Raw genomic sequence first — 16,981 nt, 5'->3', positions numbered from 1 at the left:
TGTTGAACCCGAAAATGTCAGCACATGAGCAATATCATCATGATTTGTGAATGCCCAGGGCTGAAACGGGATCCAAAAATCAGGAGATGATCTTTAACATTATGGGATAATTTTTCATTAGTAAGTGTCAGGATTGTTTTAGTTTCTGGCCCTCGAGGTTGCATTTCTTTTAGGTTTTCAACCTTTCCCCCCCCCCATCCAAGAATATGAAGCTCTTATTTTACTGTTTGAATGGAAGCTGAAATTCCTTTGCAGCCGGGCTCCTCCAGCTGCTAGGGTTTTAAAAACTAATGCTGAGACTTGGCATAAAATTTTGAAACTTAGGAATGCTGTTGCCACATGCTCTGTTGATAGATGGATAGTAGTATGTTGTTAGTGGTTTTTATTTATCATATTTACTGAAATTATAAAAGGAGGTATTTTCCCTCAGTTAGCATGCGGGGGGTGGGTGGGGAACTCTCAACTGATATTCGCATACATTACCTGAGATTTGATATACAGGTGTGCTTAATTTGCCTTTTGCTATTCAATATTTCATCATTTTTAGTAGCATTTTATCCCTAAAGATCAGCAAAAAGCGAGGAAAATTTATTTTCTTGTTGAGAATTATTCAGAACCCCAAACTGAATGAACTCATATATTTTTTCCTAGGTATCTTTTCCCTAGCATTGCTGATGGCTTAAGCCTAAGAGGCCCAATGTTTCACAATTGCTGAGTACTCAGCGACTGCAAGAAGATTTGCAGGTTCTCAGCACCTCAGCAGATCAGCCCCCGAGGTGTACAAGTGTAGTCATTTTCCTTTCAAACCTCCCTCCAGTGATACACCCTCCTACCTTTTGTAACTCTTGTATTAAATGTACCTTTCTGGGTAAGTACAGATAGTCAAAAAGCCTGAGGCTGAATCGATTCAATCTGTGAAGGTTAGTCTTAAGCTGCGTAGATTGAACCGACAAGCAGGTGGACAGACATTCACTTTAGATTCCAGCGGTGCAGCCACAGGCCTGCAGTGGCTCGGGCCAGATGCTTGGACGTGGGGAGGGAGGAAGGGACAGAGTATGCTTGCTCCCTACTTGACTGGAGCGGACAGCTTGAGCCAAGGCTAGACTGCCCACCCTGCAAGGAGGGGTTTGCTGGGAAGGTGCAAAGCATCCTGGGATGCTGGGGGACTGAGAGTTGACTTGAATCTGGAGGGGATCTGGGACAAATTCAATAAACCAATTTAACCGAAATCAGTTAAGCCTGATACTACATCCATTCAGGTTTATCTTAAACTGGTTTTGGCCGTTTTGAAAGTGGTTTATGTGCACTGAACTTCTGTTGTGTTACAGATTTGAACTGATTTCTGATCACTTATAATGGTTTGTGTGTAGTTTCTGTCCCTAGCCTTTAAGTTATGGGTAGTAGACTACTTTTCAAAAGGAAGATGATTGTTTAGAATGGATGAGCATTAATGTAACACTTACATAAAACAACATAGACATAAAACCTAAATACACCAACTAGAAGTTGAATTCAGAGGATTCAAAAAGTATTGCTATTTTTAAGCCAACCAGTGATTCCCCCCACTCCTTAGATGCCCAGCAGTGTATCTTAATCTTTGCGTGGCAAAACTTATTTTGAACTCTCAAGGGTGACAACAGTGAACGTAGTTTGATCTGTTAAGTTGAACTGTACTTCTCTCCTTTGCAAAGATAAATACGTGTTGAAGTGTTTTGCAGAATTGGGTCCAGTTTTCCTTTTTTTTGGCTGTGTTTTTTGTGTAATAATGGACAAATTAGAAACATTTATAAATGTAAAATCTGACTGTAAAAACCACAAATGTTAGGAAACAGAGTCGGGGGCAGCATGATGACCAGAAAGAATTGAACTTATTTTGCTGAAGCTGATCAGATTTCAAGTTGATATAGACTTCTTTTTTTTTTTTTTTAAGTCTATTGTAGGAAAAGAAGAAACACTAAAACTGCTAAGAGATCCATGATGAACATTGGTTTTCTTTGTTTTCCGTACTTGGTTGCACTCTTGGCAATTGTGTCTCTCTTGTTTTTGCAGATAAAGAGTTAGGAGTCAGTGCACTAACTGAAAATGACGACCCAGATGCAAGGGGGGCAGCTGTCCCGAAAATATCAGGACTAGAAAGGAGTCAAGAGAAGAGCCAGGACAGCAGTAAAGACCCATTACTTGAGCCTGTGGTGCCTAAAGACCCTTGTCCTCAGGTCACGCAGCCTTTGGTCCAGCCTCAGTTGGAGCCACAGCCTGAGGCACCTTGCCCGAGCCCTGTACTGGTCCAGCGTACAGAGGCTCCTCCCCAGCCCCCCCAGTTGCAAGCCTCCCAGCTGCCACAGACTCCAGAAGAAGCCCAGTGTCAGCCTGCACCTCAGCCTCAAGTTCAGCGCCCCCCAAGGCCGCAGTCCCCTGTGCAGACGGTCCATCAGACCCTCCCATCAGTACAGCCTCACCCGTCCTCGCAGAGTCTCTCTCAGCCGTTGTCTGCATACAACAGCAGCAGTTTAAGCCTCAACAGCTTAAGGTAGGGAAACAAATGTGCTTTCATGGGCCAGTCAGTCTCACCTCCATCCTTGGTAAAGTCTTTGAAAAAATTATCAAGGCTCACATTTGTGAGAGCCCAGCAGGGCAAATTATGCTGAGGGGAAACCAGCACGGGTTTGTGGCGGGCAGATCATGCCTGACCAATCTAGTCTCTTTCTATGACCAGGTTACGAAACGCCTGGACACAGGAGGAGGGGTGGATGTTGTATACTTAGACTTCAGGAAGGCCTTCGATACGGTATCCCACCCCATACTGGTGAACAAGTTAAGAGGCTGTGACGTGGATGACTACACAGTCCGGTGGGTGGCGAATTGGCTAGAGGGTCGCACCCAGAGAGTCGTGGTGGATGGGTCGGTCTCGACCTGGAAGGGTGTGGGCAGCGGGGTCCCGCAGGGCTCGGTCCTTGGACCGATACTCTTTAATGTCTTCATCAGTGACTTGGACGAGGGAGTGAAATGTACTCTGTCCAAGTTTGCAGATGACACAAAGCTGTGGGGAGAAGTGGACACGCCGGAGGGCAGGGAACAGCTGCAGGCAGACCTGGATAGGTTGGACAAGTGGGCAGAAAACAACAGGATGCAGTTCAACAAGGAGAAATGCAAAGTGCTGCACCTAGGGAGGAAAAATGTCCAGCACACCTACAGCCTAGGGAATGACCTGCTGGGTAGCACGGAATTGGAAAGGGATCTTGGAGTCCTAGTGGACTCCAAGATGAACATGAGCCAGCAGTGTGACGAAGCCATCAGAAAAGCCAATGGCACTTTATCGTGCATCAGCAGATGCATGACGAATAGGTCCAAGGAGGTGATACTTCCCCTCTATCGGGCGCTGGTCAGACCACAGTTGGAGTACTGCGTGCAATTCTGGGCACCGCAATTCAAGAAGGATGCGGATAACCTGGAGAGGGTCCAGAGAAGGGCCACTCGTATGGTCAAGGGCCTGCAGACCAGGCCCTACGAGGAGAGACTAGAGAAACTGGACCTTTTCAGCCTCCGCAAGAGAAGGTTGAGAGGCGACCTTGTGGCTGCCTATAAGTTCATCACGGGGGCACAGAAGGGAATTGGTGAGTATTTATTCACCAAGGCGCCCCCGGGGGTTACAAGAAACAATGGCCACAAGCTAGCAGAGAGCAGATTTAGATTGGACATTAGGAAGAACTTCTTCACAGTTCGAGTGGCCAGGGTCTGGAACGGGCTCCCAAGGGAGGTGGTGCTCTCCCCTACCCTGGGGGTCTTCAAGAGGAGGTTAGATAAGCATCTAGCTGGGGTCATCTAGACCCAGCACTCTTTCCTGCTTATGCAGGGGGTCGGACTCGATGATCTATTGAGGTCCCTTCCGACCCTGACATCTATGAATCTATGAATCACGCTGAGGTTGCGTGATGAAAGAGCATGCTAGGGCCTGGTGAGGATGTCCCAATCCCTAGCTGAATGATGCACAGAGGAGGAGTTGCTTTTAAGGGCTTGTCTTCCTGGAAACTCGAAAGGATCTTGAAATGAATGGTCTCAAGGTGGGAAATTGGACTCGATGATCTCCCGAGGTCCCTTCCGGCCCTAATGTCTAGGAAATCACACCAAGGGTCTGTATAGGCGTCGCTTTTAGATCGACTCGATAATCTTGCGAGGTCCCCTCCAGTCCTGGTGCCTATGAATCTATGAACCTAGCCAGGGTTAGATCAATTTAAATACTCATTTGTGCAAGTGTTCAGAGAGTTTAATTCAGCTAAAAATCGCAGGCCCAATTGCAGTTAGTGCACCTCAGGAGATGCGTTAATTTAGATCGAGAAGGAGTTAACCCCCTGGGTAGGAAGGGGGTTAAATGCCTCTGCATGTTCACAGCACAGCCCTGGGGCTGGGAAAACCCAGCTGCTCACCATTAACCCCAGGACTGTGCTATTCCTCTCTTCTCCCCCTGCAGACAACCCCTGCACCCTTCCCTCTGGGGGACCTGCCAGGGTCTTCCCCCCATCTCTCTAGTCCCTCCCCCCACCCCAGGTCACCTACCAGGGCTGCCCATGGTATACTGGCAGTGGTGAATGGCTGCACATGCTGCTCCCGGTCTAGATTTAGGTGGCTTAAAGTAAGAGAAATGAAGTGCTGTGACCAAGGTCACACAGCAAGGCTATATGGGAGCAGGGACTTCAGCATTCTCCTCTTCTAGGTTGATGCCCTAACTCAGGACAGTCCTTTCTCTACCCAGCTGGGATTTCCTCATGGAAATGGAACCCTCTAATAACCCATTTTAAGCCATTTTGATGGATGCTTTGTGCTTCAAGTAAAGGCTAGAGTCTGAGCCACCACTATACGCGATCATGATTTACTTTTAGCCAAAGCGGTGCTAGGTTTTTTTAGGTTCCAGTGCAGCAGAACCATGAAATCCCGTTCTTGAAATGATGCGAAGTAAAACTAAGCACCAGCAATTTGACGACTTTTTAAAAAGAAGTTAATTAATAGGGAGTACTGTCTGAAAAACTGCAAAGAAATATTTTACTTCTGCCTCAATCGTTGTTGTGGGAAGAGGAAAGGAGGCAATTACACAGTAAGCATGTAGCCATTAATAATTTTCTGTAGTCTGTCTCATGTCTACTACAGTCTCCTTCCTCCTTTTATTTAGTGGCGATAAAAAATGAAAACTGTTTTGTTAGTGTAAAGATCACTGATTTGAGCCTGCTTTACCTGAAACTACCAGGTGGAAGCGATCTGATGGAGAGAACCTGTTAATTAAGTAATAAACACACAGAGTTGATTATTCCTTTGTGGATCATTCACATGTTGTTAGAGGGCTGATAACACTTAACTTCAGAGTCCCAGCCTCTTGTAGAAGAACCGACCTTGCCTTTGCTGCGTGGAGAGTAGATTGGAAGTAAAGTTTGTGGAAACAGCAGGGGAGAAGGTTTCAGGAAGGAATGACAAAATCATACCAACAGTTTGGTTAACATTAGCTAAACATGTATTCTGGGAAGGGAATGAAGCTTTTCTTCCTTTGAGATGTTGCTATATCACTTTTCTCCCCCTTTTATTTTTCCTTTTTATTAACAGCAGCAGCAGGAGCAGTACTCCAGCCAAGACTCAGGCCCCTCCTCCCCACATATCCCACCATCCCTCCGCTTCACCATTCCCCCTCTCTTTACCCAGCCACAGCCCATTGCACACCTTCACGCCCACCCTCCAACCTCCTGCACACCCGCATCACCCCAATATGTTTGCCCCTCCTACGGCTTTGCCTCCTCCACCTCCATTGACTTCAGGGACACTGCAGGTTCCAGGACATCCAGCTGGTAGTACTTACTCAGGTAAGCCTTGGATGCGTATCAATACAATATGCATGACCTAAAAACCCATCTCTCCGTTCTAAGTCACATTTACTTTATTTTGGCCAAGAAGACAAAGGGATACTTGCTTGACAGAGGATCTGTCATCGCTGACAGGTTTGGGCTTTGTTGGAGAACAGAAACTGGGTTCAGGTCTTTCCAGAGAGATTCTTTCCACTCTTGGAAAGTATTTCTGGGAGGCTTCATGTTCTGTGTTCTCCCATGGTAAATCCACGTTGGATACTTTGCATGTGGTGGCACATGTTACTTGAATCATCTGGAGATATGTCTTCATTGCACTAGTTATCCATACTTGAGTTGCTTCTTTGAAGTTAGCCTAGTTGGAGTGAGAAGCCATTCTGCAGTGCCTGCTGAAAGCACTTGTATGTCATGCTAAGATGAATGAGGACAAATTCCACAGTTTTAAGCTCTTGCATGGACTTCTTCCCACTCGACTGTGGCATTGAAGGACTGGCAGTGCTCAAATGATGCTTGTTTGCACGCACACTGCAGAAAGGTGGTCTTAAGTGTCTGCTGAGTTGTGTTCACTCAGGTGAACCTATACCTGTGGATGAGCCAGCCAATATCCTATAGAAATACTGCAAGAACTGAGTTCAGGTTTGTGTTGAGAAGACTCAGTTTAAGAATAGCCCTTGAGTTATATAACTCAAAGTAACTGTGCAGTGAAGATAAACTGTGGGGCAAAGGGAAAGTGGGTGGTTTTCTTCTCTTTTTGATGCCTTTTGAGACAACCGAAGGAAAGTCCTGTGACTTGTTCAGCATTAGCTGGAAGAAAATAGCTTGCCCTTAAAAGGGGGGATACCCAAATACATTTCTGCTAGCCAAAATGAGCAACGGCAAGTTGGGATTACAGACAAAGCTCCTGAACCTGTGGTTTATTTTTTGTTTCAGAGCAAGATCTTCTTCGTCAGGAACTAAACACACGATTTTTGGCTTCCCAAAGTGCCGATCGTGGGGCCTCCCTGGGCCCGCCACCATACCTGAGGACTGAGTTCCACCAGCACCAGCACCAGCACCAGCACACACATCAACACACACACCAGCACACCTTTACGCCTTTCCCCCACGCCATCCCGCCCACAGCCATCATGCCAACGCCAGCACCACCCATGGTGCGTACCCCAGGCAGAAATGTGAGGATAAGTAGAGCACAACTCTATTCTTTGTTTAAAAAAAAAAAAAAAAAGTCAATAAAAAAAATGTCAGCTTTAATGGAGGCAAAACACTGTTGCTCAGGTACCCTTTGCCAGAGGTGGAATGGCTTTCTTTCTCATGACTGCCATACATGTGCTGGTAATGAACAATGAGTACCAAATGGCAGCGTTTAAACTGATGAACTCAGCCTGCTGACTATGTACTGTAGTGTGTGAGATGTCTGTGCAACTTGGAATAGCGCTTTTTGGGTGCTTATTCCTTTCCTCTCTTTCCGACAGGCCTTTTTTTTTTAATTTGAAAGAAAAACTCCTATGCAATGCAAAAGTCTTGTGTATTTGTTTAGGTTGGTTTGTTGGCGAATAGTAGAAAAGCCATCTTGAGTGTTACAAACAGAAGTGAAGTGATAAGCAGCAAAATACAAAGTAACTAGTTTGTGCTTTGATCCCTTTGCAGTTTGACAAATACCCTACAAAAGTTGACCCCTTCTACCGTCACAGTGTGAGTTTTATTATTGTGTTTACAAACTGATTTAATTGCTTTTCTGTAGTGAGCTGGGACTGCTGCTCAGTAAATTGCAGAATGTTGAATCTATCCTTAATCATCACTCCAGGATTTACTATTATCGTTCTTGGTTGCTTTGGCTTTTAAAAGCTTGCAGTTGTGGTGCTTGTTTCTGATAAAGATGCAGTATCGTCTTTTAAAATCAAAAGACCTTTTGCTCATAAACCATGTGAAGAGAGGCTTGATGTGAAAAAAATGAGACAAAAGAGTTGACTGTGTTACACGAAGCAGGATACACCAGTAATTTCATCACTCTTTCAGTTGTGCCATAAACTATTAGACTGATATTTTTCCTAGGAAACTTGAAATGAAATGACAAACTATCATACAAACCCTTCAGGGGTAGGTAATTTAATAGTTTTACTAATATATTATATTTCACTATATAAAAACCGAAACCTTGTCTACTTCAGATTTCAAAGTCATGCTTTGGGCTTGTTACGTTTTTGAAAGCTCTATTTCATGACAGTAATGTGAATCTAGCAATATGGCTAAGACATACATGATAAAGCATTGTAATTTGATAACTGGAATATTAATAATCAAGAGTATAGTTTAAACCAATGGATGCAACTTATTTGCAAAGCTTTAGCTTTTAAAATTTGCAGAACTAATTTATATGTGGCTGAAAAATATGGTTGTTTTTCCCCGTTTCCAGAAACTTCATCTTATTGGTAAAAGACACAAAGACTTTGCATCTGGCAAGAATTTTAACTCGCATAATGATATTTTGATTAGAGAATGAGTACTGCATCAGCATTCAGAAATTTGCAAAGCACTGGCTATATGTGTTGGTTTTGTTTAGAAGTGGAACTGGGCAAAAAATGTTGAAATGATAGTCTGAGTATTTTTATATACTATTTAAGTCTAAATCCATGTATTTCACTTCCAGCATGAGAATCATCCCACTGATTTGAATATGCCTTATTAGAGATATTTTAAGTCCGTATATAAAGATTTGCAGGGTCAGGGTGTTTGTTAGTTGTGTTAGGGTTCAGTTTTACTCATGTGAGAAAAGTTGCTTCTACTTAAGTATTTGCAAGATTGCAACCTTATTAGCTGAACTTGACATCAGTTTCTAAAATAGACTATCGCCACTGTGGCATGTTGATTCAAGCAGGAAACATTCAATTGGAGAAACAAATTAATGTGCAATAAATGAATTTTGAAACTCAAAGGAGCTCTGTGAACTCATGCTTAGGGAAAATTTGGCCCATCATGTTCAATGATGTCTCAATAAACGGAATGGGGTAGTGATATAAATGAAAAATAATCCTAGCCTTTTGTGTTTGATACTCAGTAATATAGTAATATCCAAAATATTCTGACGCTACATTCATATCCTGCATTGAACTAAGGCTACAATAGTTGGAATATATTGGCGAACATTTCTGTAGCTGTACTAGTTCCTTGAGCTATGTTGCCAAAGTCATTTTTATATTGGCAGAACCACATACACACTAGGGTCTTTGTGAGTGAAAATGACATAAAAATATTGCATCCCTAATGAACATTGCTGTACTGACACTTCTCATTTAGACCTGGCCTAAGAGCTAGACTTACCTTGAGAAAATCCAGCAATATCCTTAAAGTTAGAAGCAGAATCACAAATAAATGCTGCAGGAGAAGAAACCTGTAAGGCTACTTTTAGAGTCAAAACCTGTCTCTTTTAGAATGGAAAATAGAAGTAGTAGTAACGCACACAAGAAACAGAAATAATTGTCATTGTTTCCCTGCCCATTCCTCCCCACCCCCCGCCCCTTTTTTTGACTATTTTGGTTATACTCTTTCTTCCTATTTAAGATTTGGCTACATTAAGGCAAGGAATTATCTCAACAACCTAGTTGATACCAAGTTAGGATTAGATAAAGGTTCAGTAGGGTTTGCATGAGATGGCTGGTCTGCACTTCAGGAGAGCTGTTACCCATGAATTTTCTAATGAGGAAAGCCAAAGAGGGGAAAAGGTGTTCAGGCAGAGGACATTGAGGGCAAAAGTAAACATTGAAGATGAAAAAATGTCTGACATCAGCTGGCAGAGTTTGATTTGATATAAAGATAATGGAGAGAGATCGTCTGTGTTTTATAATAATTCTGACCTTCAGGAAAGGTCACATTTAATTAACTTACCAATTGTTATAAAACTGCAAGGAAACCATTCCTTATTATTAGTCATTTCCAATAAAATATTAAGTATTATGTCTCTTTCCACCTTTTGGAATTAGCATATTACACGGAGAATTAAATGCAGTAGGCACTAGGGTATTTAAAACACATTTTAGACATTAACAGTTATTGTAAATGAGGACAGTTGCCTAGTAATGACTCCTCAAATGCCTTCAGTTCAATATCGGCTAATCTGAAAATGTTTTCTGCGTCATTGAAAAGAGCAGTTCTAAATAAAATAGAATTAAAAGCAACAGCAGGAACGTGCTATGAAAGAAGCTTACTTCATGCCATTTCATTTAGCTAATAAACCTTTGGGAACAGCTAAATTATTGAAATAATTTATCAGCCCACAGTCACTAAAATATGATTAACTGACCTTGGGAGAGAATAACGAAAGGGAAAGGGACTAAGAAAAACATATACGTGGGATAAACAAATTCAGCAACTGCTTGACAGACTTGATTTACACGGAAACGTGGCTTACTCAATGCTTGACCGTTCTGCATGTACTATCTTTGGCTTTACCCAGTTCTGCTTCTGCTCAGTTAGCCATTAACTCATGAAACACAACCTTTATTTGGATCTTAAAAGTAGCGGACAGAGAGGTTTTATCTGAGATTAGCTCTATTAGTAGGTGGATTTTTAACAGCCACAGGGGATATGTGCCAGCTAGGCTGGGTTTAAAGCAGCACCAAACTAGGTCAGAGTTTTTTGGACCTCAGTGGGATTATCAGCAATTCCTGGGTAACAGCCTGGTCTTGCTCTGTACTGGAATAATACACCCCGAGACTCATCTTATGAACTCCTGAGTCCCGTTGGTAAGCAGTTCCCTGAACAGTCACGCCAACGTCTGTGGAATTGCTTGAGCGAGTAACTCCTTCCTATCATGATTAGGGGGCTGACGGTCTGACCACAGAGACAAGTTGTGATTTGCACACTGTGGTTTGCGTGCTTGTTCCCCAGTTTGCTGGTATGCACTAGTGCAGGAAAGCTTTTCGTGCCCGAGCTTCTTTACAGCAAGAAGATCCTTCGCGGCCAGCGAGGTCTAGTGTAGGTGTATGTTGTCTCAGGGTTTGTGCTTTGACGCTTTAGGACTTCATTTTTTATAGAAACTGATACCCTAAATTTAGACTTTTCTTCCTTCCTGCCACAGCTACTTGCTTAAATGATGTTTTTTGGCAAATCAGATTATCTCTATCTTAACATTAAATGTTCCAGGATGTCCTCTAAAACAAGCTAATGAAGTAAGAATTGTGTATTTTCTCATTTCCTACAGATACTATTAAAAATCTAAAGTACTAATTGGGTTTTAATGGCATAAAACCCTAGAACTCATAAGGATTTTTTCCCCCCCCAATTAAATGGTAATTTTCTGTGAGTCTTACTTGACTGTGCATCATCCCTCCTTCCTTTTGATACCATTTACAATATATAACCATTTAGGACTTTTAAGCCATTTAAAAATTGAACCATTGCAAAAGTGCTTCATATTAGGATGGCCTAATCCAGGGAATAGTTTGCTGGCTGTTTGATAGCTAAACTACTTTTAAGTTCTCAAGTAAACATCCATGGCATTTGTGAACATTTCATTGACCGCTTTGACTAACATTGTTGCATTGAGATCATTTCTTCAGTGCTTTTCAATTTTCTCCACAATTCATTTCCTTAGAATTGCACAGGAATTCTCGTTGAAGTTGGTAAATGCATCTTTACAACCATGCCCCAATTTATGTTGTTTTTCTCTCTCTTTGTTATAGCTGTTTCACTCCTATCCCCCAGCTGTATCAGGTATTCCTCCAATGATTCCTCCCACCGGTCCTTTTGGCTCATTACAAGGAGCATTTCAACCGAAGGTAAAAATAAGAATTACTTTTGTATTCCTCATACCCAAATGAGTGTGTGCTGAGTCCAGATTAGCTTTAGGCTTGCAGTGTGGTACAGGTCTTGGAACACATTCAGGTATCCATTTCACTCATGTAAGTTTGGAGTAATTCCACTGATGACAGCTAACTCCAGGTTTACTTTGGGGTAACTGAAAAGAGGAGGAAATTCTCTTTGATCTCAGGTTTATACTGGGATCAGTGGAGAGCGCAGCCAACTGGTTTTCATATAGAACCGATGTTTATATTTGTTGCAAGGTCATCTAATAAGCAACTTCTTTTTTTTTTTCTCTCCTTTTCTCTTTTTTGGAAACTCCATCTTCCTGTTTGTTCAGTCATCACACACAGCCGCGATGAGCTTGGTTCTCTCATTTATACATGTTATAGAACAAAATGATTCTTCTGCTTTGAAGTTTTCTTTGATTTGCACCCACAACTGAGAAGCAAATCTGGTTTATATGGCTTATGGTCTTTGCAGGATCAGAACCTAAATCTCTACAGAGAAGACTCATTTTTTTATAAATTGAACCATTCATGCCAGCTTATTGATTGAATATGTAGATTGCGGTTCATTAGTGGAATTCTTCATATGTATGGTAATCAGGCTGTTAACTCTGTTGCTTAATTGTTAGTTGTACTGAAGCTGATTTCTTTTTCTTTCTTCCTTTCTTTCCTTTTTTTTTTTTTAATGGAGGAAGCAACTGTATCTAAATCTTTGGGAAAAGAGACACCGTTCCTTGTATTGGCTGAATGTTTAAACCAAAACACAGAAAAGGCCTTCTGTTCGTTTATTTAAATAGGACTTAGTATTTCCTGAGAGCCGTGCTTTAATAAATCATTTTGAATTGTGTTTAGAAACACACGAACGGCAACTTTAAAATATCATGTATTGACAATGAAGTTGAAATTCTTAGCCTGTTCCGGTATATTGACGTGACAGACTCCCATTAGTGGATTATTTCCAGATGGTAGACTTGACAAGTAATACAGTACAAGCTCGATGCTCCAGATACTGCTGCAAGCATTGTATAAACCCGGTTAATCATGGTTTGGACGATGGAAGGAATTTCCAGTGTAACTATTGCTGTTGTGTTATATAACTGTTTACCTCATTTTGAATAACCAGAAGGTCTTGGACAATTGGAGCTTGAAGACAGAGGCTGTCTGCATGCATTTTATTAAACTGTGATTCTTTCCTCCTCTTAAAATACTGTAGCCTCTTTGTTACTGAGGGGAATGATAATGTAAGGGGGGGGGAAAAGATTCTTAGCCACACATTTTCTCCCTGCTAATGATATTTCCTTGTGACCTTTTTAGACTTCCAATCCTATTGATGTCGCAGCCAGACCCGGAACTGTCCCGCATACCCTTCTACAGAAAGACCCAAGGGTATGTTGGAAATGTTATGCCATTTTAGACCAGAATGCCATTAAAGCTATTAATCCAGACAATCCTGAGGAATACAAGATTCTCTGTTCTTGGTACCTAGATGAGCATCTCAGAAATGCTTATGGGGCCTGCACTATTGAAGTTGGTGTGTGTTTTATTGTCTGAGCGCATGATCAGGCTTTACAACAATTTGAAAGAATGACCTTTACTTGCACCTATCATTAGCATAATATATTAGACAGTGAAAAACCTTTCTCCTCTCTGTTATGTGAGATCCACAACCTCAGGTGCAAAGGGATAAAGTCCAAAAGAGCTTTTAAATTTATAAATGTTCCAAACTTTTATGCTGATAGTCTGTGATTTGTTTTATTGTGGGTAATGACAGTAATTCCCATAGTGATAATGCTGATGAAGCATTGATGTAATTGGTTGATCATTTGGTGCCTCTAAATTTTAACTCCAAACTGTACAAGCAGATTTTTTTTTCCCTTGGCTTTTCGGCTTGTGGCTTTGCAAATGATACATGTCAACAGGCTGGCTAATAAGTTTTGTTTGTTAATATATATGATCTACAATAAGCAGAACTTATGCTATCTGTTTCTAAGCAGACTTCCCAACCAAAAACAATGGAGAGTTCTATTTAAAAATTCAGGCCGCAGTAGGGTTCAGCTTTTGCCTATTGCAAAGCTATTTCCAGTGGTTGAATTATGAGTTAGGCCGAGTCCTAGTAGTTTACTTTGCTCTGAGCCAGTGCTGCTATTTGGCTTTATACCAAAAGAAACTGCATTTTTGTATCTGTTGTCATCTAGTTGAGAAGATAATGAGAGTATATTCCATTAAGTCATTTAGCTATATCCTTCCTTTCAACTCGTAGCAGTTTTGACTGTTCCAGTATAATATATTGTGCCATCAGTGCTTCCTGCAAAGCATTTTCTTATGTCTGTAAATCTCCCTTCTCATGTTGCGCTGTTTTTGACGTGACATCCAAAACATTTCAGGAATACATGACTGGCTTCATGTTTCCAATTCTAATGATTTAAGCTAGTCAAAACACCAATAGTCAGTGTATAAGCAAAGGAGGAAAGCAGAAAACGGCTGGTCAAAACATCAAATCTAATAATAATAATAATAATAATAATAATAATATCAAAACCTCCATTTCTATTTAAACACTGTTTTATCCACATTTTGTTCCAGCATGAAAATTCATCTTTTAAGTCCAACCTGATCAACAAAAATCAGTACTAGGCTGCATTTAACATTTCAATTAAAGCACCTTCTTTCCTTTCCAAGAATTAAACTGTAGTCACTACATAGACATAGTTGCTAGTTAGCACTTTTCTAGCACCACTCTTTTCCAGCAGATTTTCAGGAAGGTCGCCAAATCTACTTCTCTGTCTCCTCCCAAGTTATCCACCTTTGAAAGACTAGAAAGGAAATTTGCCCAAAGGGCACATTCATGTTTTTCTCCAGATTAGCAAACTGTCCGTTTTTATAGTGTTAAATCAACAAATTAATAATAATGCCGGAGGGCAGAACGCTCTTTATGAGACTTGTTTAGTTGCTTGTCAACACTTAGGTACAACAGTCACAGGGGGGAGGGAGATTGGCTCTAACACCGAGGATAAGGACTAATTATTATCCAAAAGGGCTTCATTTGAAAGTAAAATTTTAACATTTTAATTTTGCCTCCTAATGAAGCAATACAAATTTGTTAATTAGAGCAATTGTTTGAGTGACAGGCATGTAACCAAGCTGTCATTTTTTCTTCACAGTTGACAGATCCGTTCAGGCCCATGTTGAGGGTAAGGAGCCTTCTTGTGTTAGTTTGTCAAGCTTCTCTTAGTTCCCAGTGGGGTTAAAGATGCAGACTAATTATGAAGAAATGGCATGTTGTAAATGGGGTATTTGGTAGCATGTTTATTAAGTAGTCTGGTTATTCCCTCTATGCATGTATCTTGTGGTTACACAAGTAAAATGTGCACTTTTGAAGTCTGAAGTTATTATTTGTGCTTCTGACACAGCCCATTCACACAATGAATTCTGGAGGTTAAATATGATAATCCTTCTATCATGCTGGCTCACATGGTTTACTGAGCCAAATCCTGTACTAGTCCTACAGTAGCAGAACTCCCTTGTTGTTTTGCCTAAGAAAAGACTGTGGGATCGAGCTTTTGATTATTTACAGTGTATTATTGATATTGTTCAGTACTATACCAAACCTAAAATTCCTACCCCAGGAAGCTTACTATCAAATTTAGATGGACAGTCCATTTCAGACACAGAGTATACTAGATGCCTAGGAATTAAAAGGTCCAGTCTTTAAAGCAGTGCAGATGCTTTTTATGTTCTTTAGCTGCTGGCCAGATGCCATGCTGCATGCTTATGGGAATACCACCAGGTTAGGCTGCCTTTAAACTACAAATGGTTTGAAAAGCACCATCCATTTTTGTATCTGAGCAAAAATCATTAAATATGGTGTTAACTATACACACTATAGTTAACAGTGTAGGCTTACTTGACTAGCATATCACCCAACAAAAGGTAAATGGGAAAGCAAAAGTTGACAAATTTAGAGAGGGGGACCAGACTCACTTGGTATGTTAGGCTAATTGTTTTTTGGGGTTTTTTTTAATTCTTGTAATCTCTTTGATGGGAACCATTTTTTAAAAATCATTGCACTGTTAAAAAAAATAATTTGATTGTACAGTTTTAAAGCATTCTATTTATGCAAAATAAGAGGTGTTAATTAGTATCATTGAAGTGGTATGATTAAGCCTCTTTCTCAACCACCTGAGTGGAGCTAGCTAGCATAAGAAGACTTTGAGACACGCTAAAACTATAGGTGGATTTATTTTGGAGAAAGTGATATAACCCACAACGTTCCTGAAAGTCCAAATAAATTCAAGGGCCAGATTCTCTGCCTTACTTTACTTTCCAAGTGATGCAAAGACAGCGGAAACAACTTTCTAATGGCCCCTCCTGTCAGGACACAGCAGAGAACTGGCCCCGAGTCCTTTCTTCTGAACTGCAGGCGGCTTTTTAGAAAATATAGATACAAGTCCCCAGTGTTAGTTTAATGAGAACATGGAATCAGTGACGGCTGCAGCCCAATAATAGTCGAAAAGCCCAATAATAGTTCTCAAAGGTTCTTGATTAATTCCATACATCTTTGTTTATACAGAAACCTGGGAAGTGGTGTGCTATGCATGTTCACATCGCCTGGCAGATATATCATCATCAACAAAAAGTCAAGGTCAGTCCTTTTTGTAATGCATGCATCTGGAGCAATCTTCACAGTGCAAATCCAGTCTGTCCCCCTCATTGTTCATGTGTTTGTGCCATGGTTAATAACTCATTGAAACTATCTTATGGAGCACAGATGTATTTTGGCCTGCTTTTGTTGTATCCTTCCATTTCATGCTGGTGGCTTATGCAGTAACATACTCTGGATAGTTGTATAGAAGGTGTCAAAACTAAGTTAAACTGTTACCACAATGAAGGGTTCTTGATATCCTCCTACATACCAGTAGGTGGTGATTAATATGTAACATTTGTATTGCAGTGGCATCTCCAGGTCCACAGGCAAGATGGGCCCCATTATGCTAGGGGCTGTACAAACGTAAATATATGTATTTTCCTTTCATATTACAATCCTATTTTGATTTTCTGATGGCTTTCTGAAAGGTGTTATTTTTATCTTTAAGAGATTCCCACCATGCTTTTTGGTGAAAAGGCCATGTTGTTCCTAAACTTTTGAACTAACTGAGGTTCTTTGCTCTTAGTACAATAGCTTGTGTTGTGTGTCAGAAAGCTACTTTGCATGTTACAAAAAGAGCGGTGCGAGTACGAGTATGCAAGCTGACTATAAGAAGTCAGATCTATACAGAATATAGAGATGATGAACAGTTGCTAAACCCTGCAGCTAATAGAGTTTAAAAACAACCCTTT

The 16,981-nt window shown here is 41.1% G+C and overlaps 1 protein-coding gene across 11 annotated transcripts in view; it reads left to right on the top strand.

Moving 5' to 3' along the window:
* The window catches only part of AUTS2 (activator of transcription and developmental regulator AUTS2), a 984,419-nt gene that overhangs the window by 950,623 nt on the left and 16,815 nt on the right, over positions 1 to 16,981 (top strand). For 3 of the 11 annotated variants that reach the window (XM_019493307.2, XM_014608102.3, XM_019493310.2), the window contains 9 exons: positions 2,050 to 2,527; positions 5,587 to 5,840; positions 6,771 to 7,012; positions 7,488 to 7,532; positions 11,519 to 11,614; positions 12,959 to 13,030; positions 14,806 to 14,835; positions 16,215 to 16,286; positions 16,596 to 16,652. In XM_019493307.2, the coding sequence (XP_019348852.1) occupies positions 2,050 to 2,527; positions 5,587 to 5,840; positions 6,771 to 7,012; positions 7,488 to 7,532; positions 11,519 to 11,614; positions 12,959 to 13,030; positions 14,806 to 14,835; positions 16,215 to 16,286; positions 16,596 to 16,652 (1,346 nt within the window). The remainder of the gene's footprint in view (positions 1 to 2,049; positions 2,528 to 5,586; positions 5,841 to 6,770; positions 7,013 to 7,487; positions 7,533 to 11,518; positions 11,615 to 12,958; positions 13,031 to 14,805; positions 14,836 to 16,214; positions 16,287 to 16,595; positions 16,653 to 16,981) is intronic. The other 8 variants (XM_019493306.2, XM_006260177.4, XM_014608106.3 and 5 more) reach the window with 8 other exon arrangements.

Source organism: Alligator mississippiensis, chromosome 14 (genome assembly GCF_030867095.1).
Source record: "Alligator mississippiensis isolate rAllMis1 chromosome 14, rAllMis1, whole genome shotgun sequence".
NCBI classification, from domain to species: Eukaryota; Metazoa; Chordata; order Crocodylia; family Alligatoridae; genus Alligator; species Alligator mississippiensis.
Note: the sequence above shows the minus strand (reverse complement) of the source record. Positions and strands in the feature narration are given on the sequence as shown.